General features: G+C 40.1%; 2 protein-coding genes across 2 annotated transcripts; both read left to right on the top strand.

The window, feature by feature from the left end:
• On the top strand, positions 1–10797 carry LOC146666670 (putative E3 ubiquitin-protein ligase HERC4). The gene is made up of 23 exons (XM_085414793.1): positions 1–263; positions 360–480; positions 1157–1233; positions 2056–2277; positions 2375–2466; positions 2820–2950; positions 3519–3643; positions 3728–3801; positions 3892–4007; positions 4134–4193; positions 4356–4461; positions 4668–4863; positions 4977–5125; positions 5237–5353; positions 5549–5647; positions 5745–5915; positions 6003–6143; positions 6311–6477; positions 6582–6648; positions 6744–6814; positions 9364–9547; positions 9678–9780; positions 10088–10797. Exons 1-23 carry the CDS (start codon positions 38–40, stop codon positions 10303–10305), a joined length of 3033 nt encoding a protein of 1010 aa, XP_085270919.1. The 5' UTR covers positions 1–37; the 3' UTR covers positions 10306–10797.
• Positions 10798–12438: 1641 nt separating this feature from the next.
• On the top strand, positions 12439–22162 carry LOC146666669 (putative E3 ubiquitin-protein ligase HERC3). Its single transcript, XM_085414795.1, has 24 exons — positions 12439–12655; positions 12743–12863; positions 12988–13064; positions 13192–13413; positions 13573–13665; positions 14189–14318; positions 14520–14644; positions 15331–15389; positions 15517–15635; positions 15747–15806; positions 15900–16005; positions 16119–16317; positions 18159–18307; positions 18424–18531; positions 18661–18759; positions 19073–19081; positions 19183–19341; positions 19438–19578; positions 19693–19862; positions 20051–20114; positions 20204–20274; positions 20371–20554; positions 20661–20760; positions 21945–22162. The coding sequence occupies exons 1-24, from the start codon at positions 12439–12441 to the stop codon at positions 22160–22162; spliced, it is 3000 nt and encodes a 999-aa protein (XP_085270921.1).
• The last annotated feature ends 5682 nt before the right edge of the window (positions 22163–27844 follow it).

Genomic DNA, 27844 nt, shown 5'->3' with positions numbered 1-27844 from the left:
AGTGAGGATCAGCTGTTGCCCCTAAACACACGACAACATGTTTTCCTGGGGAGAGGACTGTCAGCGCGGGTTTTACGTGAAAGACGGCTCCGGTACCGACAGCACGACCACTGATGATGGAGTTCATTACTTAAACATCAGCCATCACATCGCGGATCTGTCGGCAGGTCGAAACGTGCTGGCTTTCGTTAAAAGTAACGGAAACGCGTTCATTATCCGCACAAACGAGAACGAGGATGGGAGAAGAGCGAGAGGCAGGCAGAGTGAGTATCGGTGTCACTAACAAGTTCACTCTCTGCTACATTTAACCGAACTGTGTCCACTCACACCTGCTGTGTTTGTGGCTTGTGAATCTGCAGAGTTTGTGAAACACAAAGAGAAGATAGAGGCTGTGAGTTGTGGCGATGATGTGGTCGCACTGCTGTCTGTGAGCGGCAAAGTTCTCTGTGTGGACACCAGACACCCACCTTTCACTCCCAGGTAACAGATACAGATGTGCAAACATTTATTATTATTATTATTATTATTATTATTATTATTATTATTATTATTATTATTATTATTATTATTATTATTATTGGTCCTGTGAGAAGGAGTATTAGTATCACGTTAAGAAAAAAATATTATTTAAAAAAGTCGAAAATGTGTTATAATGTGGAGATGACAGCTGTTTCAAGACAAACTGCCAGTGCTGCTATAGTCTACCTTTTACAAAATGCTTTTTGTAGATGAGTTACAGAATCGGTTTAAGTTACAAGACATTTTTTCCTTAAATAAACACAGTGTGTGACCAGCTGCATCTGGTCAGAAGGCAAAAAATGTAAAAATCGTATATTAAATAGTTTCTAATAATTAGATACAGTATAAACAGTATATATGTATTCCAGCCCTGGAATATGTGATGATTTTCAGTCTGGTTTGGCTTTTTTTTTTTTGTCCTGTACCGCCCTCCTGTGGGTACCCGGGTGATGTGCTGGGTGGGTGTGTCAACTTTATTTTCAAAATTGACACAATTTCTTTTTCTTAATGTGGTCCTAATACTCCATCGTAGTCCTAGGAGTGTATACAGTGTGATTCATGTTTATTTGGGTTCATAGTTAGCGGTCATAAATGGCTGTTTCAGCTCTGTTCTCTTCTTCTGCTCTTTCTCTTTCAGGCCACTGGAAGCTTTTTCTAACAAGCAGGTTTCTCAGGTTGCTTGTGGGAGTCAGCACTCAGTTGCACTGACCAAAGGTACAGTCGAATTTTGCAAGCGCTAAAGATTTTTAGTTCAATTCAGTTTTATTTATATAGCACCATATCACAACAACAGTCACGTCAAGGCACTTTATGTTTGACGGTAAAGGCGTTACAATAATAGAGAGGAATCCCAACAGTCAAAGAACCCCTCTGAGGAAGCACTTGGTGATGGTGGGAAGGAAAAACTCCCTTCTAACAGGAAAAAACCTCCAGCAGAACCAGGGTCAGGGAGCAGCAGCCATCTCATCTTAGGTTTTTATTTAAACAAGCTAAAATAATTAAGAGACCCTGAATCAGTCCAGCCAACTTGCACTTCATAATTGTATGAAGGTTGTAATTTAACAACATCTGTCATGTAGTTCATGTTATTTGTCTTTGTATACATGTCTATATAGATATACATTCCTCCACATATTTTAAATTGTATAATTATAATACACATGCATGGTACAATTGTAAACAACCAAATAAAGGTATCGATCTATCTAATGAGTAATTAGAGTATTTTAGATGTAGGAACAAACAATATTTTGCCACTGTGTGTTTAGCTACTGTGGGCAGGTTAAAGCAGTTTATTGGTGCACTCAAAATAAGATCTAATCATTTAAAGCCTAGAAGGACGGGTGAATTTTAAACTTCAGTCTCACTTTCTCCATCAGGTACACATTATCTTTTGTGCATACAAGCATTTATATATGAAATCTGAATTGGAAATTTTATTTCCATTTGGTCATGACATTAAACATAAACTCTGAGTAAAAGTTGAAGATATCAGGAGTGAGAGTGTTTCACAGAGACAAGCTGATTCTCCCACAGATGGTCAGCTGTATACGTGGGGTCAGGACTGCAGGGGCCAGCTGGGTCTGGGTACGAGAAAGTCTGTCTGCAGATCACCTCAACATGTGCCATCACTGTCAGCGATCCCCCTGATCCAGGTCGCTGCAGGAGGAGACCAGAGTTTCGCCCTCTCTGTCTCTGGAGGTGTTTTCAGCTGGGGGAGAAATGACTGTGGACAGCTCGGGCTGGGAGACACAAAAGGTACTGTGGCTTTACAATAAATGTCCTAACTTTATTGTATGTTAATGAGCATTATAATCTGGTAACATAATAACACTGACAATCCTTTTCCTTATAGACAGACACACACCAGCTCCTGTTCAGTGTTTGAATATGAAGAAAGCTCAGCGCATTTCCTGTGGACAGGACCACACGGCCATTTTGACAAAGGTTAGACAACTGGAGCATTTTGATGCTCTCCTTTCTTACTAATATATTATTGTAAAGAGTGTGGATTTAAACAAAAAAAATGAAATTATTCAAGGAATGCAAAAAAAAAGGATTTTGAATGTTGTCTCAAAAACATCTTCCTATAGAAGTTACAAGTTCTAAACATGAAAAAAGAAAGCTGAAAGAGAATGAAAAGCTCTGTGGAGTTTGATTTTGATGCTGTACTTACCACTGGGACACAAATTTTAAAAGCAACTTAATTCTTTATTTTTTGCAAACATATTAAAATAGTTGTCATGTAAAAGTAAATGGCTGTGGGACTTTACACTGTGGTTGTGTGTTTGGCTCCTCAGCATGGGGCAGTGTTTACATTTGGCTCCGGTCAACACGGACAGCTCGGTCACAACTCACTACGCAACGAACTGCGTCCTCGACTTGTTGCGGAGCTCTGGGGGGCAAAGGTCACCAAGATTACATGTGGAAGGTACAACACACATACTGTTTAATTCATGAAATATTCAGGTTACTTTGAATATTTTTCAGCTTTCACATCAAAGATACAGAGGTTAAAGTTTTAAATGTATCCCAGGAATTATTATTTTATTATTTTATATAGAGTAAGAAAAAAAACAAACAAAGCTAGGACATTTCACTGACTGTTCTGACCTAATCTGAACAAGATGCATCCTGACCCGAGATCTGATCCTGCAGAATCAGTCTCATCCTTTAACAAGGAATGTTTCTTTGTTTATTTTTTTCAGCTTTTACATCCATGTGAAGCAATTATACATTTTAAATGTATCACTATTCTCTTAGAAGAATGTTTTTATATAGAGTTAAAAAAAATAGATTAATTTAAAGATCACTGGTTATACAGTTACATGAGCATGCTAATATAAAACACCTTAAGTTATTATATTATCACTGAAGAGACTAACAGATATCAGAGACAACATCAAGCATCTTAAATAAAAATGCTTAAAGTAAAGCAGTTAGTAAAGTGTATGTGTGGGTTTGAGGTCTAAATATTTTGTATATTATCATCTACACAGGAATCACACTTTAGTGCTGACTGAATCCAAGAGGGTCTACTCCTTTGGTTGTGAGGATCAAGGGCAGCTGGGACATCGAGAGGAGAGTAATCCATCTGTGCCGCTGCCTGTTCGACTGCCACAGGGTAACTACACCTCTGATAATAAACAAATTGAGGATGCAATTAATTTATCTATGAAAGAAGTGACGTGTTTACTTATCATTTAAGGCACCAATGGGCCCAAAATCAGAAACATCTTTGCAGGAGAAAACTGTTCATTTGCAACATGCTGGTCTGATGAGGTACTGACACTAACACATTAGGTACAGACTGTGATGGGAGGAAGTGCGAATATGTGTGAATATGTAAACAGTCACTGCTTTCCTTCACAGGACATTGATGAGGGTTCAAACACAGACTGTGGCTTTGCATCACAACACTGTCTTGATAACATGGTTGGCAAATGGATCTCTGAATGTGATTTAAAGTCATGGAAAAAGATTAAACAGTAAGTACGATGCACTGGCAGTCACAGCTTGTTGGTTTGCCTGGTGTTGTATGGTTTCTGTCATTCAAATTATTTCTTTGAAAACATTTTTTTCTGCAATCGGATGAAAATATTAAATCTTCACAGGGAAATCTACGGGGCGTTTTCCTCTGCATCCTGTCTGAATAAAAGTTTCCTTCAACAAAGGTAAATACACAGTTTCTGTGCACAACATTCTTTTTCTCATTTCAAAGGTGGGAGATCTGGTGTTTCAGGATTGAAAGAATTGAAATATTGTTTTAGCTGGTAAATGTTTTCTTATGGATAAGTGCCATACTTATATGTGGACTTTGTTCATTGTCTTCTTAGCGGTGATAAACATTATCAAACTTCACTGAAGTACCACGGCTTGAACCTAAAACATGCACGGCTTGCTTTCAAGAACCTGTTAACAAAGGACAATGTTTGGGCAGAGGTATGTTGCTAGAATACATGCAATCTGTAGCAAAAGGTCTTCTTGTTTGCTTGTTATTTTATAAATATCCTACTAATAATTTGAGGAATCAGCATCTCTCCATAATGTATGAATTCCCCGTTCTACTGCCTAATGTAATACACATGTAACAGTACCTGGACCTAACTGCTGCTGATCGATTCTTGCAATCCTTGCCAAACTAACAGATCGAGGCTGCTGTGCTACGCCTGCTTCCTTCCCTCGACCAGAAACCAGTTGGAGTTGAGGGGTTGAGAATCTACCTTCTTCTCAATGAGCTTCTGCATGCAGTGCTGAAACACACACGGCAACAGAGCATAAAGCTCGCTGAGGCGGTAGCTGGTGCAGTAACAAGGTTGTCGAATGAAAGTCTTAAGATCATAGGTACTGTCACAGCTGTCTACATGATATCACAATACTCTTTTTAATCTGGAAGGTGAGAAAGTGCTCAAAGTTTCATGGCATGTCCTTTTTATCTTTTCTCTGTTTTTCTTCAGGTGACTGGTGGTCCTCGCTGTCACCCTCCACCATGGTGCGATACGTTAAGGTGTGGAAGCAGGCCCTATCAGAGATCCTGTCCTTTAAACCTGTTCCCCGCAACTCTGGAGTCAGAAATCTGCTGCTAGTCCTCCAATATATGTACAATGTTAGTATAAATATCCTAAAACAGTCATTTCACTCATTCCTAAAGTGAAATGCAACCCTTTCTCTGCCTTTTAAATGATGATAAATAGATAATGAGATGTTCTGTTGTTAGGCAAACAGAAGGGTTGCAGAAACTCGAAGGATACCAGAAAGCGATTTTTGTGTGTCAGCTGATGAAGATTTCCTTTTGGAGGATTTGCAACATTGGCTTTTACAGTCACAACGAAAGGTAAAATGTTCTGGTCTAAAGTAGTGTGTCTGTGTGTAATCTACTGTGTCATACTTTGTTATTCCATTCTTCTCATCTTTGGTTCGGTCACTTTTTAGTCAATACCCAGTGTTCAAATAAACAACATGAAGAAATTTATGGGGGTTTTTATGCGCAATCAAACCTTAAAGACCTCTATGGGTTTTTCCCTTTCAGTATTCACATGCTGAGCCTCTCATCCTGTGCAAGTTCCCAATTGTGATGGATCTGCAATCAAAGAAAACAGTGTTTGACATGAATGCTTACCATGCCAAGGTAAAAAAAAACCTTCCAAAAACTGGTGTTTATGTGACACAGAATATTTCTCTCTCTTTGAGAAAGAGTAAAACTGACATCATTCACTTTATTTCAGCTTACAGAAGTGACAAAAGTCTTTTTTAGTTTTTGGGGGACATTCGGTTGCAATCCCTCAGTTTTGGAAGACTTTCTGTTCGTAGTGAAGCTAAGGCGAGCGTCAGTTTTGGAGGACACTATTGAAAAACTGGCTGATACGAATCACAGAGACTACAAGAGGCCACTCGTGGTAAACACAGCAAGGCACAGATAACATTAAAAACTCGTGCATTCATGCAGTTTTGATCTAAACTTTTTTTGCCCCTGTGTCTTGTAGGTTTTCTTTGATGGAAATCGTGTGATCGATGAGGTCTACAAGAAAGACTTTTTTTATGAAGTCTTTCATGACTTGGTCTCAGCTGAATCTGGGATGTTCATGTTCAATGACTCTGAAACAATGGCATGGTTCTCCTCAAAAGTAAGCCTTCCTATTGATTGGAAATAAGATTAGACTCAGAATTTTCTGATTCTTTTAACTGATTATAATACAATATAACTAACAATAGTTTAGTACAGATGATAGTCATCAATACAGTCTTTGACAACTAACTTTTGATTTAAATTTGTCCTCACCGTTGACACCAGGCAACTCAGGAAGACCAGCGTTTCTTCCTGTTCGGAGTTCTGTGTGGATTGGCCTTGTACAACCAGTGCATCATCTACTTACCCTTCCCACTGGTGCTCTTCAAGAAGCTGCTCGGTGTAAGGCCTTCACTGGAGGATTTGATAGAATTCAACCCAAGTGTTGGAGAGTAAGGCAGAAAATTTAATAACAGTTATATTTACTTCACACAAATTTGTAGTTTTAGGTGTTGATTGGTTATACAAATGATCCTAAACTATATTATGTTTACAGGAGTCTGCAGTACATTCTGGAGGACTACCAAGATGATGACTTGGAAAACCTGGACATGTATTTTTCGGTAGGGGTTTTCCACACAACTTAAATCAAAACAGTTTTCAAAATGGTCTTGGGATTCGCAATTCTTAAAGCAGTAAAATATTTTTTTTTCAACAGATCAACTGGGATGGGAAAGATGTCGATCTTGATCCAGAAAATTCGGAAAAATTGGTGACAAGTCAAAATAAGTGAGGACAATTAAAGTGTTTTTTATAACATGTTTTTGAAAAGCAAACTATGAATTATCCTGCCAGAGAGAAGCTAGACATAATAAAACGTCATCACATAAAAGAATATTTATATTTAGTAAATAATTTCTTTGTTGTAACAGCACTTCTTGGAAAGAATTGGCATGTTTTTTTCCACTAAAATTGGGTCATTTTTGTGCACATTTGTGCGTGGCGCCCATTTAAACATGCCAGATCTTGGGCCTGTTCTTCGTACCTCGCTAAGTAAGTTAGCTGGATTAGATTGTTGACGATTTCGCGTGATCTTGGATCGTTCGGTTCCCCGAAGCTCATCCGGGACTTGCTGTCATAGCAACAGAGCCGTAAGCGTAAACCTGCTCGGGAGCAGGTTTACTTTATGTAAACAGGATTAGATCGCGGCCACGCAGGTATGTCCGCTTCATTTATACGAAAGCAACAGCGATAAATAAATAACATCAATGTAACTGAAGATAATGCAGCACTTGATCCTTTTATTGATGTCACACAGATACATACAGGTCATTTCCTAAAAAAGGGAAATGTACTATTAACATCCTATTACATGTATGTGATTATTACAGATGTAATTCATATTTCAGAGTAGTAATTGTAAATTACTTCGTGTAATCAAGATGAGAGACCACGGCTATAAAAGCCAAGGTGGATTTGGGAAGCCTGTCGCAGCCATGTCCTGTCCGTTTACGCGAGCAACCCATTGCGGAAGGTGCAAGATTGATAAGGAGAGTCCTCAGAATTCAGCGTATATTGCGGGACAGACAGGATCCTTTAGCTCAGCGCGACAGTGTGCTCATTGAGAGATATCGATTTCCCCGTGAGGATATTATTTACTTAACCAACTTGTTGACGAGGGGGTGCAGGACCACCACCTGTCTTTTTTTGCTCTGCCCTTTTCTTGGTTGCTGTTATAAACAAACAAACAGATTATTTCAGGGTCTCTTTCCAAGAGACGAAAAGCAATATAAGTGATAAATATTACCATTCTATAGAATATTCTTATATTTCACTTTTACTTGTTCCCATGTTCTAGTGGGTCCTGTTGTGGCTCTAATGTGAAAGAGGATATAATATAACAATATAATATAATGTAATATAATATTGGATAATATAGTGTAATATAATAAATCTACCCTACCGCCTACTGGTGTTGGCCAGAGGGGCCGATGGCGCGATATGGCAGCCTGGCTTCTGTCAGTCTGCCCCAGGGCAGCTGTGGCTACAACCGTAGCTGCCTCCACCAGTGTGTGAATGTGAGAGTGAATGAATAGTGGCATTGTAAAGCGCTTTGGGTGCCTTGAAAAGCGCTATATAAATCCAATATATTATTATTATTATTATTAAATTACTTACGAGTTTAATTTGTCAGCAACTTTCTGCCAGCCCTCTCTCCTTGCTTTTGCAGCCTTTGCAGTGTTCCCTTGCGTTCTGATTAAACTCTGAAACTCCTGAAATCCCTCACTCAGGAGTTCTTGCTCTGCTGCCGAAAAATACCGAGCCGAGCGCGCTCCTTCGACATTTTCGCCGACCAATCAGAGGGTTGCCGATCAATGTTTCTACTATCGATGCGTAGCCCCTTTTACGACACCCAGTGATCTCACATTACTGCGTCCAGCTGTACTAATCGTCAACGGAAGGTGTGTTCGGGGAACCGGATTAGCGAGCTCACGGTTAGCGCGATGGTTTGATCTTGGATGTGTCATTTGATCTTGGATGTAGTGAGCGACGTACGAAGAACGGGCCCCTTCTCTGCCAAAGCCAAACAGCCTATTCTGCTATTGACTCTCATTTTTAGGCTTCTGGTACTTGCAGTTCTGACAATCAGATGCTTATTATGCACCTGATTGTGCCAATCAAGGCACATTGATGGAGTGAGCCCTAGCACCACCTCCAAATTTGAAGGCCAAAACAGGGGATATCAGAGACAGGTGAATCAAGAAGACACCACCACAAAATTTTACTGTATGATCACAGGGTCAAAGTGCGGATAAAACTAGGTTTTGGTGGAAACAGTGTGATGTGTTGGGTGTATGCCAGCAAATGATCCAATCAATCCAACAAATAACACCAGACAAGAGCCAATAGCAGAATAAGCTGTTTGGCATTAGCAGAGATGATCTGGAAAGTTTGTCATGGATGAAAGTCACATGCTCAACTCTGCTGCTCAACCCACAAATGCATTTTCCTTGCAAATGTGACACAATTTGAGGGTGAATAATCAGGCTTTCCAATAGTCTTTTATTTGCCAAGAAGCATAGTTACAACAAGGACATAATCAACCAACCAATTTCCTTATTTTTACTACTAAGGTTAGAAAAGGTAACAAGGTCCAGTGCGATACACCACCCTCAGTTTGCCTGTTTATAGGCAAGTAATTTAAGCAATTAATGGGAAATGACCATGGCAGAGATATAAAGCGACCACTCTTTAAACAAAAAGGAACAGAACAGTTCATGATTTGACCAAAGTGTGATTGTGGTTTTTTTAAATCACTACTTTTATCTTCCAAACAGGAAGGAGTTTGTGGATGCCTACGTGAATCATGCCTTCAACACATCAGTGGAGAATGTGTTTCAGGAGTTCAAGAGAGGCTTCTTCCTGGTGTGTGAGCGGGATTTGGTGAAACTCTTCAGGCCAAAGGAGCTGCAAGAAGTGATGGTGGGCAAAGACTTCAGTGACTGGGAAAAGCTGAAACAGGTAAATCGTTAGTTACACAAAGATGTAATTTGTCTGCAATTTTTTTTTTATCACATCCTTGTGCATGCTTTGATTACAGTTTGAATGAATTATTTTCAATATATCTAACAGTCTCTTTCACTATGATTAGAACACACATTATGAAGGTGAATACAGCGCAGGCCATCCCACCATACAGATGTTTTGGGAGGTTTTTGATGAACTGACTGAGAACCAGAAGAAAGCTTTCCTTTGTAAGTATTTGATTTGATTTGATCATAAAAGCTAGTTAAATTTTAACATGTAAATGGAAGTTACGTTACTAATCTGCTTTATTAGCAGGAATTTACCATTGTAAATTTGCAACATTGCTTCATCACAGTGACTACTAAAGTTTTGATCACTCAGGAAGGTTTTGACATTTGCTAATCGATGCAGTGAACATGTGGTAGGAAACATCAGTTGCACAGCAGCTGAGGCTGTGGATAAAGCACCCCAACATGCAGAAAAGTAAACAAAAACTCACGACATTCATCGATTTCTGCTTTTTTCCTCTTCTAGGGTTTGTGACAGGATTTGACCGGGTGCCTATTCTCGGTATGGACAAAATCAAGATGCAAGTCAAAGTTAAAGAAGTCGAGGACCTCTCCTATGACCAGTACTATCCTGAGACACACACGTGCTTCTCGACCTTGGAGCTGCCGTTCTACTCAACTAAGGAGATCATGCAAACCAAACTCACAGAGGCCCTGAGCAACAATAAGAGGATCCATAAGTGATCAGTATTATACGCCAGTTTTTTACTGTATTGAACAGTAAAAAGTAATTGTTGATCAAGTCTAGCATTTGCAGTTGCTGAAACATACTTACTGTTACTGTCATGATCCTGCGTCTTCTACCCAGCGTTTTGGACTTTTGGTTTGGATTTATTTAATAGTCTGAGGTTGAGATCTTTGCCCTGACTCCTTCTTGGGTGTGTATATATTGTTTGTGTCTCCCTCTGTGCAGCGTCATGATCTCGTCCATTCTCGGGCTGTGTGTTCTGCCTGTTAGTTTAGTTTCTGGAACATAAAAAATTTATGATGATGAGTTGGGATCTATGCTTGTGTGTATATTTTTTTTAAGTGTAAATAGGTAATATTAGATTATAAAATTTGGAGAAAGTCTGTCAGTATTTCATAGTTTTTTCCCCTAAATGTTACAGCTCAGAAAATACACAAATAAACTGCACTCTCTAAATCATAATCAGCCACACTTATACAATGTTGCCAGTGTTGCCAATGTTAACATATGTAAGTAAAGATTTGCAACATTTTATGAAAAACTTTGCATTATGTAAAAAAGAATGTTCGTTTTCAACATAAACTACACTGTTCTGTTTTCCAGATGTGGATTTACTATTAAAGTTTTACTTGGAGTTACCTGAAAAGTGACCCACTTTGCTCATTTCCTTCTCAATATTGTTATTCTTGCTTCAGAATAATCCAACCCCTTCCCTTTAAACCAGGATCGCTCTGTTTGGCTGCTTCCACAAACAAAAGATTTGAACAATAGGTGGGTGGAGTCTCCATCCTCAGCCACAGCTGTGTGCCAAAGTGTCATGTTTCAGCTGTGTGCAGGCAAGAGAAGGACCCAAACGCAAAACTCACAGACACAAAAGTGAACTCAAAACACTGCTTTATTGCAGGCTTGGGAAGGAAACAAAGAACAAACTAAACTGGGGAAAACTGCAACTAACTCATACGTGAAAACACATGGCAACTCACACAGCTATGCGCGAGACCACAACACTGACAAAGAGAAACACAGGGCTTAAATACACAGAGGGATAACGAGGGAATGAGACACAGAAGGAGAGCACAGCTGGGAGTAATCAGACTGGACGAGACAAGGGAAGCAAAACTAGAAACACTCACATGAGACATGGACCTTCAAAGTAAAACAGGAAACACACTGACTGAACTCTAGACATGCAAACTTAACAGCAACTGAGAAGACAGAACATAGGGACCTGAAACATGGGACAGAAAGGCACAGTAGACACAACGTGGACATAACAACGCCACAGGGAAAGAGTAAAACAAAACACAGAACCTCTTAGAAAATAAAATAGGAAACATAATGAAACGCAGACATGACTACATGAACTTGACAACATAACAGACATGAAACACATGAAGGGCAAGGGAGACTTAACAGGGGTTGGAACACACAAGGGGAATCTAATAACAAAGAACTAGAAAAACTCATGAGCTTAATCATATAAACATCCAAATAAACTAAACTCAAAACACTGGGTCATAAGACCCAGGATCGTGACACCAAGATGATAATATTTGGAATACCTGGTCTCACTGACATCATACAGAGCCAAGAGTTTAAAGAAACAGTCTGGAACAAAGTACTTACAAGCTTTTAGCTCACAGCGATTACTTGTACATATAATGACACCATTGTCTGAATCTTAGGTCATGTTAAATATGAGCATCCATCATTGTGATGGTATGTATGACAGAAAATAAGGATAAGGATAAATGATATCTTGCACACCTGGTATACTTAACAGTTAACAGCCTCACACATTTTCTTGTTATTTAGGGTAAAAGCCACACCTCCTTCAGAAAACACCAAATGCAGAGTAACTTCGTGACTCATGCGAATGACTTGCTCAGTATAGGTAAATATGTTGCTGTCATGCAAAATCTGCACACGTCAACTCCAGTTTCGTTTTTGGTTTTCCAGCTAAGGTAATAAACCACGTGCCAGTGACTCACTAGGTGTGGTGTTTTTATTGTTTGTAAGTTTTGTTTTCTCACAGCTGACTTTGCTCAATAAACCAGTCAGGTTTCGTTTCATACTTCCACCTGAGTCATAAAAAGCAGCTGCTTGTACTGCACAGTCATTTTAGCATCATGTTTTCATGGGGAGAGGACTGGCAGCAGGGCTTTCGCTTGAAAAGACCCTCAAATATTTCACCTGCTGATGGAGTACGCTCTTTAAACCTCAGCTTTCAAGTCACAGATCTTTCAGCAGGTCACAGACTGCTTGCCTTCATTAAAAGAAATGGGGATGTTTACATCATTCACACAGTTGAGAGCCAAGATGAGGGAAGAGTGAGAGGGAAACAGAGTGAGTATCAGCTTTATGTCTCTGTCTCAATTTCACTTCTCTGCCTGTGTTGATCCACTATGACCTGCTCTGTGTGTAAATCTGCAGAGATTGTGAAATGCGAAGAGAAGATTGAGGCTGTGAGTTGTGGTGAAGATGTGGTGAGGATTCTGTCTGAAAGCGGCATCGTTTTTTGTGTGGATCAAGCTCGCCCTCCTTTCAGTCCCAGGTGAGGTCAAAGATTTGCAGCTTCAGCTTTTAAGGGATCGTCCTTCAATTTCCAGTTGAATTCACAATAACCTGCCGTTGTAATCACAGAAGAGTTTGATCACTTCTTGCATGTGTTCTGTCAGCACACCAGAAGCACTGCGCAACAAACAGGTGTCTCAGGTGACTTGTGGGAGCCAGCATACAGTCGTTTTGACAAAAGGTAGCGTGAAGTATGTAGTAAGCAAGAAAAGGCTTGTGAACCTGAATGAAAACGAATCCTTTTCACAGGTTTAGTGGATTTAGGAGTTTAATATGATAGAAAAGTATTATGCTGATTTTCCTCACAGATGGTCAGTTGTATACTTGGGGCCAGGACTCCAGGGGGCAGCTGGGTCTGGGCACAAACGAGCAATACGTGAATTCACCCCAGCATGTCAGATCTTTGTCAGCGATCCCAGTGGTCCAGGTCGCTGCAGGTGGAGAGCAGAGCTTCGCCCTCTCTGTCTCTGGAGGAGTGTTTAGCTGGGGCAGAAATGACTGTGGACAGCTTGGACTGGGTGACACACAAGGTACTACAATGAAAGTTTAAATATCTCACTCTCAGTATCTGTCAATATCTGTAAATATCGCACTGAAGTGTAGTTCCCAGAAGGAATCTGATGTATATGTACTCAAGGTGCAGGTATCAAAATATACATGCAATATTCAGTATTTTGTTTTTCTCATAGACAGACATACACCGACTCCGGTTCATTACCTAAACATGAAGAAAACTGTTTCCATTTCCTGTGGGAAGGACCACACCGCCGCTCTGACAAAGGTGAGTCAACAACAGTTAACAGGCTCACATAAAATTGTACCACCAGAACAAGCAGAGAAACAATTAAATGCTGACTATGATTTAAATGAGCTGTGATTAAAACATTGATAGATGTCAGAAGATGTATTTTGTTGTGTGAAGTGTTGAACTCAGTATTTCAGTTGTGGTCTTTGTCGTTGTTTCCATGTTTATTTCCATAATCTTTGTTTTTTGTTTTCTTTGCGCTTCTTTCAAATTACTTTACGCTTTAATTTGAAGGTTGCTTTACAGGAGGAAATAATAGATGAATGCATGATATTTGATATACACTCGATCTGTGTTCTTTTTTATTTTTTTTGTTTAAAGTTGACTCCAGTTATTTATATTGAGGTTTATTTTATTTGTCTGTTTTTTAATTTGAAAGAAATTCCAGTACTTTCATGCCATCATTGATCATTTTGCATTAATTATGAAAGCGCCTTTTTGTTTCTTATTCTTTGGCTTCTAATTGCTTTTCCACAAACTCCTGAGATAACTATATGTACATGGTGCAGTGTTTACATTTGGCTCTGGTCAATATGGACAGCTTGGCCACAACTCGTTACAAAATGAACAGCGTCCTCGGCTTGTTACAGAGCTCTGGGGGGCAAAGGTCACAAAGGTTGCATGTGGAAGGTAACATTTAATTATTATTATATCATAAATAATTGAAAAAGAAAAGCGTTTACTGCTGAGCAAACAGGAAACTTCAACTTCTGTCTTATATCTTCAGAGTGATCATACTGAGGTCCACCAACAACACAGATGTTTAAAACCTTTGAAAAAGCATGTTTTACATTGTGGACTTTCCTTTTCATGCACTCTTTTCTCAATCAGCTACCACACACTGGTACTGACAGAATCCAAGAAGGTGTACTCGTTTGGGTGTAATGAACAAGGGCAGCTGGGACGTGGAGAAGAGACTCAGGCATCAGTGCCACTACCTGTGCAACTGCCACATGGTAAATACATTTATCTGAACAGAAGAGTCGATTCAATTTACAATTTCACAAAAATAACAATAACAATTAAATAATTTTATTGTTAGAGTAATAATTAAGGTGTGTCACATCCAACTGTATAGATAGAGGTTATAAACCTGACAAAGACACACACATATATTCACTATGCAACAATAAAAAGTGCTACTCAGAGGTACTGAGTCTTCTGAAACCAGTGAGGAGCTGCACTGTTGGGCTTTGCACTTGCTGCAGGTGTAACACAGATGAGCCAATAGCCCAATAGATAATTGGGTAAAGCCTTAGTTTAAAATAATTAGTAATTCTGACTATAAGGGCTTGAATATAATCATAGACAAAATGTTTGGCCACGCATCAAATACTGGAAAACTTAAAATAATCTAAAAATAAATGTCATGAACTCACGGCAGGTTTTAGGTTTTCTGCTGTATGTTTTTAAAGTGCTGATGAAAAAATAATTTAAGCAAATAAAACTGGACCTGAATTTGATCCAAATAACCAAGTTAACCACAGTTAACAACAAAAAGGTTTATTGACTAAATGTCACAAATTAAGCCCACTGTAAGAACAAGTCGCTATATCTTATATTTCTTTCTGGAACTGAAAAACCATCCCATACAGTACAGTTGACTCTTAGGTAGATAATTTCTCATCTGTTTTTATTCTAGACATTTCTAACATCTATGCAGGAGGAAACACTTCATTTGCAACACGCACGCCTAATGAGGTACCAGCACAAATGTATACAGTGCAGTAAGGATACCTGTGGGAGGATGTAAACATGGCTTTACCAGTTATATCTACTTGTGAGGTCATGTGTCTAAACCAAACATGAACCTTTGCTTCTTTCACAGGGCGCTGATCACGAGTCAGGCAGTGGCACAAAGAACAAGGTGACAGAACACTCTATTGATAACATGATTGACAAATGGGTCTCTGCATATAATCCAAAGCTGTGGAAAAATCTAAAAGAGTAAGTCTAACACAAAAGCAGCTGTTATTGTTGTTGTTTGTAACTGGTTTGCTGCACAGCATGTACACTGTAGTCTTAGTGTTACTGACTAACCTCATGAACTCTTCGCAGGGAAATTCACAGGATGCTCACATCTCCATCCTGTATGAATCAAAGCTTTCTTGACAGGAGGTAAGAACACCATTTATGAGCATGATCATGACTTCTTTATATCTGTTGAATTCAACATTTGAAGATACACATTTGTCATTTTCTTCATGTCAGCAAAGATAAACATTTCCAAACTTCACCAACGTACTCCGGTTTGGACTTGTCACTTGCACGGCAAAGTTTTGAGAAGCTGGTGATGCAAGATGTTGTTTTTGCAGAGGTATTGAACTGGAATGTGACTAACACACGTTTGTAACCTGATGAGTAATTAACTAAAAAAGTAAGAAGTGGACTTTAATTAAACCTTTAATTAATAACAAGTTGCATCAGCAGGCTGAGACTGCTGTTCTGCAGCTGCTTCCATCTGTTGATATGAACCCTGTGGGAGTGGAAGGATTGAGGATCTTCCTGCTTCTCAATGAACTTCTGCATGCATGCATACAGAAATGCAGATGGCAACAGAGCAAAAGGCTTGCTGATGCAGTTGCTGCTACCATGCAACGACTCCCCAATGAAAGCGTCCAGATTTTAGGTACGGTGACACCTACTATTTTGCTTACTGACTGTCCCGACTTTAGTGCAGTTCTCACATCAACATCATTCTATCCAACTCCAACAGTTCTCAAAGCAGTTAATGCATTTCCCATAACACAATCTCACCTATGCAAAAAACACTAAACTAACAACTAATTTAACAAATCTGAGGAATTAGTCCAAAACCTTGCTGAAGCTTTGCAATTTAGAGCTCATAATTATGTCACAACTCAATTATTATTTAATGTAATTTAATTGTTTTTAAAGCAATTTTAAAGTCTGTTGTTCAGGCATATACACTCAACAAAAATATAAACGCAACACCTTTGTTACTGCTCCCATTCCCCATGGGATGGACGTAGAGACCTAAAATTCATTCCAGATACACAATATAACCATCCCTCCCAAACAGTGGTCACAAATCAGTCCAAATGTGTGGTAGTGGGCACATCTGCTATATTGAGATAATCCATCCCACCTCACAGGTGTGCCACATCAGGATGCTGATCTGACATCATGAGTAGTGCACAGGTGTACCTCAGACTGCCCACAACAAAAGGCCACCCTGGAATGTGCAGTTTTTTGCGCTATTGGGGGTCTGGGGACCCAGAACCAGTCAGTATCTGGTGTGACCACCATTTGCCTCATGCAGTGCAACACATCGTCGCATGGAGTCTATCAGATTGTCAATTGTGGCCTGTGGAATGTTGGTCCACTCCACTTCAATGGCTGTGCGAGGTTGTTGGATATTCGTGGGAACTGGTACACGCTGTCGTATACGCCGGTCAAGCACATCCCGAACATGCTCAATGGGTGACATGTCCGGTGAGTATGCTGGCCATGCAAGAACTGGGACATTCTCAGCTGCCATCTGCCCTGAACAATGTGAACAATGATTCATCCGTGAAGCGCACACCTCTCCAATGTGCCAGACGCCATCGAATGTGAGCATTTGCCCACACAAGTCTGTTACGGCGACGAGCTGGAGTCAGGTCAAGACCCTGATGAGGACAACGGGCATGCAGTTGAGCGTCCCTGAGACGGTTTCTGACAGTTGGTGCAGAAATTGTTTGGTTGTGCAAACCAATTGTTCCAGCAGCTGTCTGGGTGGCTGGTCTCAGACGATCTTGGAGGTGAACCTGCTGGATGTGGAGGTCCTGGGCTGGTGTGGTTACACGAGGTCTGCGGTTGTGAGGCCGGTTGGATGTGCTGCCATGTTCTCTGAAACGCCTGTGGAGACGGCTTATGGTTGAGAAATGAACATTCAATGCACGGGCGACAGATCTGGTTGACATTCCTGCTGTCAGCATGCCAATTGCACGCTCCCTCATTGCTTGTGGCATCTGTGGCATTTTGCTGTGAGACAAAACTGCACATTCCAGGGTGGCCTTTTGTTGTGGGCAGTCTGAGGTACACCTGTGCACTACTCATGATGTCAGATCAGCATCCTGATGTGGCACACCTGTGAGGTGGGATGGATTATCTCAATATAGCAGATGTGCCCACTACCACACATTTGGACTGATTTGTGACCACTGTTTGGGAGGGATGGTTATATTGTGTATCTGGAATGACTTTTAGGTCTCTACGTCTATCCCATGGGGAATGGGAGCAGTAACAAAGGTGTTGCGTTTATATTTTTGTTGAGTGTATTTAGGCAGACTTTAACAACTTTAAAATCTTCAGCACGTCTATTAAAAGTGTATTTATTGGATTAGTATATACTGTTTAAATGCATCAATGTATTAAATGATAGCATTTTATTCTAACGAACACTCTAGACTTCTTAATCCATGATATCAGCCAGTGAAGAGCTGACTGTAACTTTGTCATCCTCAGGGGAATGGTGGTCCTCACTGTCACCCTCCGACATGATCAGATATGTTCAGGTGTGGAAGACGGCCCACTCGTGGATTCCAATCTTTAAGTCTGTTTCTTGCGACGCTCAAGCCAGAAACGTACTGCTAATCCTCCAGCATATGTACTATGTCAGTATCACAAATTATCAAAATTTAATTAAATGTATTACTGCTCAGCTTTTCAACAAAAAAAGTTGGATTTTCACACAGCCAGTATAACAAATACTACCACTTCTTGTTTTAAGACCAATGAGATAAACAAGAAAATCCCAGAAACAACTTTTTGCCTCGAGCTTAGCCAGATGTTTCTAAAGGAGGATCTCAAACGTTGGCGAACAAAGTCAAAACTCAAGGTGAGGTCAGCTGACAACAAGTACTTTGAACCTGCTAAGATGGCAGTCAACCCACCAAATGACTCATTCATGTTAACACACTGTTAAGCTCACTAACTGTTTATGTGGGTTGTTTCTTTGTTTTTCCAGAATGCAGATGATCTGCCTGTGATTCTTTGCAAGTACCCATTTGTGATGGATCTGAAATCAAAGAAACTGGTTTTTGACATGAATTCTGCATTCACTCAGGTAACTTCACCACCCTGTTACAGGAAAACAATAGCAGAATTTGTAATTTTCCAGTCTGCATTAGTGTGTATTAGTGATCGCACTTTAAAGCTACACTATTCAGCAGTTTTATATAACAGACAAAACAACCATCTATAAAAAACAAAGGAGTCACAACAGAAAATAAACTAACAGAATACAATCATGAATCAGCAGCTGCCCTCAGTGGTGCAGAAGAGTCCAACATTTTGTTGTTTTATTTGTTTTAGTTCTCTCAGCACTCTTTTCACTCACAGTTCAGGCAGGCGTCAGTTTCAGAACCTCAGAACAGAAGCAAGAGCCAGTCTAGCTCACTTGGTTCACCAGCTGCCTTATATATATCACAATTGGAATTTAGATAGAGAATTTATTTTAAAATCATGATACTTTGTTTTGAATGAACAGCAGGCGCCTCCACAGATGGTTTTTGATTTTCAATACGGATGGATTTCCCAGTCAAAAGCCAAATTTTTTAAACTGCACCTGCAGCGCACATCACTTTTCAAAAGCACCTTCAGAGAGCTGGCAGCTGCTGCTCACAGCGACTTCAAGAAGCCACTTGTGGTGAATATTTGATTGATTTTCACCTGATGATTAATGCATAGCCATTCTTCTGCAACTGTTCTTTCCAGAAGCATCTCTAATATTTATATTTCTCAGGTCCATTTTGATGAGGATCCAAACAGCACAGATGTCTACAAACGAGACCTTTTTCACCACCTGTTTCTTAAAATGGTGTCAGAAGAATCTGGGCTGTTCATGCTCAATGACTCCAAAACCCTGGCATGGTTTCCCTCCAATGTAAGACTTTAAAACTGAACCCACCAACTGTATAAAATTGGTTAAAAGATTCAAATTTAAACGATAAGCAATAATGAACCAAAAATAAACCAAAGTGAACTTTTATTAATGCAGGCAACAGAGGAGAGCAAGAGAAACTTCTTCCTGTTTGGACTACTGTGTGGCTTGGCCTTGTACAACCAGTGTATCATACACTTACCATTCCCACTGGTTCTGTTCAAGAAGCTACTCGGTTTAGAGCCGACACTGGAGGATATGAAGGAGTTCAGCCCGACTGTAGGACGGTAAGTATCCATTTCATTTCAGTAACACATGCTGCTGCTGGTCCCACAGCCTGGCCCCGGACAAGCAGAAGAAAATGTATGGATGGATGTATTTTAAGTTGTGGTGTGTCAAAAGTTACAGTAACTTGTGACTGCTGTAAAATGTACATAGTTGAACTTCTTTTGATACAACTTTTTGTTTTAATTAGGAGTCTGCAGACTATCTTAAACTATGAAGATGATGTTCTGGATAATCTCTACATGGACTTTTGGGTATGTGTTTTACTATAGAAGATGATCAGTAATCTGTCTCATTCTCGGGTTTTGCAGCTAAACTCATCTGATTTATAACTAATTTACAGATAATCTGGGATGGAACATATGTTGACCTGGATCCTCAAACTCCTGGAAAGCCACTGACAAGTCAAAATAAGTAAGCATATAAAACATGAAGTGTTTGTGAGGTTCATCTGCAGCACCTTTGTCTCTGTGAAATATTTGCTAATTTAACATTTTCCCTCCTAAACAGGAAGGAGTTTGTGGAGGCCTATGTGAATCATGCCTTCAACACATCAGTGGAGAGTGTGTTCCAGGAGTTCAAGCGAGGCTTCTTCCTGGTGTGTGAGCAGGATTTGGTGAGGCTGTTTCGACCAGAGGAGCTGCAGGGAGTGCTGGTCGGCCAGGACGTGTATGACTGGGAAAAGTTCAAACAGGTACATTCAGCCAAACAGACACAGGCTGCAACAGAATACCTGTGTACTGTATATGTGCCTGACTTTATCAACTCATTTGCAAAAAAATAATTTTCACTGTCTACAGAACACAGTTTATGAGTTGGAGCATGTTCGCCATTCCACCATAAAGATGTTTTGGGAGGTGTTTGACGAACTAACTGAAGAGCAGAGGAAAGATTTCCTTCGTAAGTACTTGACAAATTTCTACAGCTTTTCACTGTTGAAATCTTCCCTGTGATATGTTATTAAAATGTGGGCAATATTAAGGACTTGTGGTATGTACAGTGCTGTGTAAAAGTATTTGCCTGCTTCATAGTCAAAGTTAAATCTTTGATATGATCTAAAACAGACATGACAAAGGACCGTGGGAAGATCCAGACAATTTCTACACAAGGTATTTAGAAAAGGGGAAAACAGCTCATAGACACAGCAGGAAGAGACAAGGGAATCTAAACTAGACACAGTGCAAACAAGGCAAAGGACTAACAAAAATGAAAAAAGTCATAAAGCGAGTAACTAAACACAGGGGAAGCACGATAACTAAAAAGAAAGCTAGAATACAACAAACTTTAACTGGAAACAGAACCCAGATAAGCAAATAAAGAAGGTGTAAAACTAGAAACACTAAACTAAGAGGAAAACCAAGGCTCTCAAAATCAAACAGATAAACACTGAGGAATCACAACTAACTTGACACAAAGGGATACAAGACAAACAAATAGACCAGCTCAGACACAGGAACATGAGGGACACAAGAAATACAATATATAATGAAGAGAACTAGATGTGAAACCAAAACGCAGGGTTGTGAATGCAAAGAAACAAATCACAAAATGCTGTAAAAAGACAAAACTCTGGGTCCTAGATGCCAAGACCCTAGCAGCCAGTTAGTGCATAAACACTTGATCAAAGTTCTTGCTGCCAAGGGATTCGTGGGCAGTCACATAGGGGTCAGGTAGGTCTGAATAATTTTTTCCCTCAAAAATGAAATCATCATTTAAAAACTGTGTATTTACTAGTTTACATAAAAGTGAGACAAACATGAAAAAAGACTGCCTTACAAAGACTGTACGAAAATGATGAGCAGCTCCATCTTCTTGATACATTCTGAGAATCTTTTGGATGTTGATTAGCAGTGTCACAAAACACTGATATTGATTACCAACTAACCAGATTGAATTTATTTAAACTCATCTTGTAAACAGTTTTACGTTTCTGCTTACAGTCTGTTCTATTCTGTTCTGTACTGTAACCATTCTAGTCTATTTGAATGAAGTGGCTAGGTCAGAAGAAACCCTATGTACTTATTGTAACAAGATTTGTTACACTAAGTTTGTAATAAGATTTTCCTTCCACTGCTATTCTTCAGGGTTCCTGACTGGTTACAGGAGAGCTCCTATTCTTGGCATCGACCAGGTCAAGATGAAGGTTCAGGTTAAGCAAATTCAGAGCGGCACCTGTAATCAGCACTTCCCTGAAGCCCTGACATGTCACTCTATTCTGTATTTGCCTTTTTACTCAACTAAGGAGATCCTGCGAGACAGACTGACAGAGGCCCTGCTAGCAGATACTGAATTCACACTGTGATGGTGGATCGTATGCAGCTCTAAAGGAGCGTGCACTGTGTCTGTGCTGAGGAGGAGGGATGAGATTTATTTTTACTCTTGGAACTTTTTTTTCCTGTGGTACCTCAGGATAATTAACACTGTGTATTACAATAATATTACACTATAGAAAATGCACAACTTGACTTTGTAAGATTTCTCTTTTTAAAAAATTCAACATTCCTACATAAGATGGCTGTGTAACAGCATCAGTATCATAAGGCACTTTAGAATTATCTAACGTTTCTTAATATGTCATAATTTATCCAATAATTTAAATTATTCCAATGAATCAAATCTAATTTTTATGCTCAGACAAAGATGAACAGAATAATTTATTACTTGTTATAAACATCTGACTATGTGTAATACAATCTAAAGTATCACTTCTGTATTATTTATCACTTTATTCTTTGTGTGTTATTTAATCCTAGTGGGGTTGGATTATTACCAGTTATAAATATTTAACAAATGTAACATTGGTTATGTGTTTGAACAATAAAAATGTGTGTTTTACACTAAACATTGCTTACCTGGTGTCAATAAATCACTGAACACTGCAGTCTGAGGTTTCCTTCACATGATTATGATTTCTACTTTAAATAAAGTGCAGATTTTATTTGATAATATTAGTATCTCAGGCCGTTGCCCACGCTATGACTCCAAAACCCTGGCATGGTTTCCCTCCAATGTAAGACTTTAAAACTGAACCCACCAACTGTATAAAATTGGTTAAAAGATTCAAATTTAAACGATAAGCAATAATGAACCAAAAATAAACCAAAGTGAATTTTTATTAATGCAGGCAACAGAGGAGAGCAAGAGAAACTTCTTCCTGTTTGGACTACTGTGTGGCTTGGCCTTGTACAACCAGTGTATCATACATTTACCATTCCCACTGGTTCTGTTCAAGAAGCTACTCAGTTTAGAGCCGACACTGGAGGATATGAAGGAGTTCAGCCCGACTGTTGGACTGTTGGCTGTCCATTTCATTTCAGTAACACATGCTGCTGCTGGTCCCACAGCCTGGCCCCGGACAAGCAGAAGAAAATGTATGGATGGATGTATTTTAAGTTGTGGTGTGTCAAAAGTTACAGTAACTTGTGGCTGCTGTAAAATGTACATAGTTGAACTTCTTTTGATACAACTTTTTGTTTTAATTTCTTTAAAGGAGTCTGCAGACTATCTTAAACTATGAAGATGATGTTCTGGATAATCTCTACATGGACTTTTGGGTATGTGTTTTACTATAGAAGATGATCAGTAATCTGTCTCATTCTCAGGTTTTGCAGCTAAACTCATCTGATTTATAACTAATTTACAGATAAACTGGGATGGAACAGATGTTGACCTGGATCCTCAAACTCCTGGAAAGCCACTGACAAGTCAAAATAAGTAAGCATATAAAACATGACGTGCTTGTGAGGTTCATCTGCAGCACCTTTGTCTCTGTGAAATATTTGCTAATTTAACATTTTCCCTCCTAAACAGGAAGGAGTTTGTGGAGGCCTATGTGAATCATGCCTTCAACACATCAATGGAGAGTGTGTTCCAGGAGTTCAAGCGAGGCTTCTTCCTGGTGTGTGAGCAGGATTTGGTGAGGCTGTTTCGACCAGAGGAGCTGCAGGGAGTGCTGGTCGGCCAGGACGTGTATGACTGGGAAAAGTTCAAACAGGTACATTCAGCCAAACAGACACAGGCTGTAGTTTCACAGCTGTCCTGTAGCACAATAACTGTGTACTGCATACTGTCAAAAGCATTCAGTCGGCTGCTTTAACACAAATATGAACTTGAGTCACATCTCAGTCTTAATCCAGACCTTTGTATGATAGTATAATATAATAGTCAGCCCACCCTTCACAGCTATAACTGCTTCGACTCTTCTGGGAAAGCTTTCCACAAGGTTTAGGTGTGTTTATGGGAATTTTTTGACTATTCTTCCAGAAGTGCATTTGTGGTGTCAGACACTGATGTTGGAGGAGAAGGCCTGGCTCATAGTTGCTGCTCTAATTCATCCCAAAGATGTTCTATCAGGGTGAGGTCAGGACTCTGTGCAGGCTAGTCCAGTTCTTCTACACCAAACTCGCTCTTCCATGTCTTTATGGACCTTGTTTTGTGCACTGGTGCCCAGCCATGTTGGAACAGAAAGTGGCCATCCCCAAACTGGAAGCATGAAATTGTCTTGATATGCTGAAGCATTAAGAGTTCCTTTCATCTGCACTAAGGGGGCGAACCCAACTCCTGATAAACAGCCCCACAACAAAACCGCCCCTCCACCACACTTTACACTTGGCACAGTGCAGTCAGACAAGTACTTCTGGCAACCACCAAACCCTGACACATCCATCGGATTGCCAGTCAGAGAAGTGTGATTCGTCACTCCAGTAAACACATCTCCACTGCTTTAGAGTCCCGTGTTGAGATGCTTAAATCACTCCATCTGACGCTTTGCATTGTGTTTGCCAATGTAAGGCTGGGATGCAGCTGCTCAGCCATGGAAACCAATGAAGTTTGGACATCTGTAACAATAGCAGACTGCAGACATTGGTGACTTAAGTGCACTATGAGCCTTAGAATCAGCTGATTAGCTGTCATTTCCAATTACTTCCACTTTGTTTTAATATCACTAACAGCTGACTATGGAATATTTAATAGCGAGGAAATTTCAATTTCAATGATTTGGATGGGTTAGGGCAGGGGTCGGCAACCTGCGGCTCTTTAGTCCGTATAGTGCGGCTCCGCGTGGCTTGGGAAAATAAGTTAAAAGTATTTAACTGAAGTGTATTTTATTTATGTTAGTTCTTTTTTCAACTTGTAGTTCTACATTGGAAGATTGTGATATTGAAATATAAAAATAAAATTATTTATTATTTTTTCATCGCTCAAAATAAGCGCCACACTCGCGGAAGCCGGTGTACCCGCTGAAACTCCGTGCATTTATCGAGACTTTCAACCCCAGGTAGGCCAATTATGGATCTTCGGATCCTCAAGGTGAAGTGGAGGAAGTGATGATGGTGTAAGAGAGACGCCTGCATCACTAAAGCAGGAAAACAGGAGGAGATATGACTGAAGAAACAGAAACAATAGCATCACAAGTCAGTGATTCATCTGTATTTTAATAAAATGATTGTTAGAATTACAATTTTAAAAAAAGAAAGTTCTGGAACTAGCCTTAAGGCTCTTGTGCTTTCCTGCTTGGCACATCTCTGCAACATTGTGTGCAAGTCTGGTGGTAGAACATAGCACCAGCACTTTATCCTCTGAAGAACAGTGTTGACAAGTTTACCCAACTGGTCAATATATTAACCGCATCTCTTAGGGTTGTTTTGTAGCATGAGGCATCATGTCTGTACTTACAAACTGAGTATTAGTACAGATGCAGTGACAGCTTGGTTCACATTGTTAGAATGATTCTGTTCATAGAGTTTGAGTAGAACTTCTACGTACGTACAGTGATGTGAAAAACTGTTTCAGATCATTAAACAAATTTAAATATTAGATAATGATAACACAAGTGAACACAAAATGCAGTTTCTAAATCAAAGTGTTTATTACTTATGTCAAGATGCGTGGCAAGAACCGGGACCAAATGCAGGATTTTCCCATCAGAGTCGGTGTGTTTATTTACAGTGAGAAATGTGAACAATCGTGAAACAGAAGGAAAGAAGTGGTTTCCATGAACGTGCTCCTGACTCCCGCTCCATGCTCATGGTCTGACAGGCAAACAGTTCCTAAACTCTGAAGACAAACATAAAAAAGACAGCTTCTGAAGTCGTTCAAAGGGCTAAGCAACTTTGAACGACTTCAGAAGCTGTCAGAGGAATGAGGACCCAAAATGCAGGACTTGATGATGAAGGCAGTGCGTTTATTTACAGTGGTGTAAATCCAAGCAACAATAAATACCTTGTGCGATCCCGACTCCTGTTCCGTGTCTTCTCCTTTAACCCGTGCTCCGTGCCCGTTCCCTGTGTACTGTCCGTGTGCTGCTTCCTGGTCTCCACAATTCCTCCTGGGGAAACACAAAGGCAGCCGTGAGTACAACACCTGACGCCAGACCTTGCACATAAACCGAGACTGACGGGAAGTCAACGATCCAGCGTCGAGGAGCTCTCAGCCACACTGTTTTGAAGCTCCTCTGATGAAGCTAGATCGGCGCCAGGTGTCATAGTACGGCTGTGTGCCGGCAGGAATTGGACCGAAACGCAAACTCACTGGAGACAGGACGGAACTCAAAATGGCAGCTTTTATTGCTGAACACAAAAAACAACAAAATCTAAACTGGGAAGACTCTAACAAAACACACAGGGAGCTACATGTAGAAACACACAGCATGAGGGTACAACACGACAGGGAGCACAGGAAAACACAGGGCTTAAATACACAGGGGAGTAATTAGGAAATGAGCAACAGGAGGGAGACACAGCTGGGAGAAATTAGGCTAACGAGACAGGAGAAAGGTAAAACTGAACACATTGATATGAGACATGAACTTTCAGAATAAAACAGGAAACTAACAGACAGAACCAGAACGGACACTGAACTTGGCAGGCAGACTCACGAGTAGACACAGTGACACCATGGACAGACAGAGGGAACACAGGCAGGCATGAAACAAGCACACTAACACATAGCAAACCTAAACAAAAGACAAGGCAGAATAAACAAGTATATAGAAGAATATAAAGAAACACAAAACATCGAGTCCTCAGACTCAGGACCATGACACCAGGTATGTGTGGAGATTCCTGGGTGTGACCGGTAGCTGGCAAGGCCACACTCACCAGAGCTGAAAGTGCCTGCCATGACTGCACCCACACACCTGCCAAAACACAAGCATGGACACAGGACAGCAGAAGCACGGAACACATACATATAATATAATAATAATAATAATAATAATAATAATAATAATAATAATAATAACAACAACAACAAGTCCATACTGCACACGGACCCCGAGTCCCTGGAACCGGGTCCGTGACACACACTGATCCCAGAACAGACCGCATGTACAAATCAAGTTCTCTCTTTAGTTCGTTTTCATCCTCCTAGTCCTCCTCATCTCCTTGTAACCCTGTTTTTATTCCTTGGGATGAAAAAGCAAAAAGGGGCCCGAATCTACTCCTGCAGGAACAATCGGTCATTGTTTGTTTTTTAAACTGCTGAGATATGAAGCGATCCTCGCTTGTTTGTCTCTAGTTAGTCTGCAGTTTTTATGTTAACACAAATGCATGAGTATTTTACTGACTCACTAACTGACACTGGCACTATCGGCGGTTTAGAGGTGGCGTATGTACACAGATTGAGGAGGATCTAAGTATGACGTGGATGACAGAGGAAATCGGGCATGGCCCTCCTGTCAAAGTTCATTCCCACTTTGAGTTTTTGTTTCAGAGACGGTTCAGCCTGATGTAAATTCACTGCCAGAAGAAAAATACCCTATAAATCTATTAGCAGCTATGGTTTAGGCAGCAGAGCGTAAACTAACACGTCACTTGGAGATAACTGTAGATTTTTCCTTCATGGTTTCAAATGTAAGCTGGCTGATTTGGTTCATTTTTGTTTTTTGTTTTAAACTGAGCAAACCTGGTCTTCTCCTGAGGACTGCTGCAGGTATCAGAATCAGAATCAGAATCAGAATACTTTATTGATCCCTGGGGGAAAT

This window comes from Rhamphochromis longiceps, linkage group LG7 (assembly GCF_057381845.1).
Source record: "Rhamphochromis longiceps isolate RC_006_pf linkage group LG7, R_longiceps_female_GT1.1, whole genome shotgun sequence".
Classification (NCBI taxonomy): Eukaryota; Metazoa; Chordata; class Actinopteri; order Cichliformes; family Cichlidae; genus Rhamphochromis; species Rhamphochromis longiceps.
Note: the sequence above shows the minus strand (reverse complement) of the source record. Positions and strands in the feature narration are given on the sequence as shown.

Coding starts and splice junctions, on each gene's coding strand:
- LOC146666670 (XM_085414793.1), top strand. CDS start 38: ATGTTTTCCTGGGGAGAGGACTGTCAGCGCGGGTTTTACGTGAAAGAC. Junction 264..359: donor AAGAGCGAGAGGCAGGCAGA/GTGAGTATCGGT, acceptor GTGAATCTGCAG/AGTTTGTGAAACACAAAGAG. Junction 5,354..5,548: donor TTTTACAGTCACAACGAAAG/GTAAAATGTTCT, acceptor TTTCCCTTTCAG/TATTCACATGCTGAGCCTCT.
- LOC146666669 (XM_085414795.1), top strand. CDS start 12,439: ATGTTTTCATGGGGAGAGGACTGGCAGCAGGGCTTTCGCTTGAAAAGA. Junction 16,318..18,158: donor TGAAAGCGTCCAGATTTTAG/GTACGGTGACAC, acceptor TGTCATCCTCAG/GGGAATGGTGGTCCTCACTG. Junction 20,761..21,944: donor GCAGAGGAAAGATTTCCTTC/GTAAGTACTTGA, acceptor GCTATTCTTCAG/GGTTCCTGACTGGTTACAGG.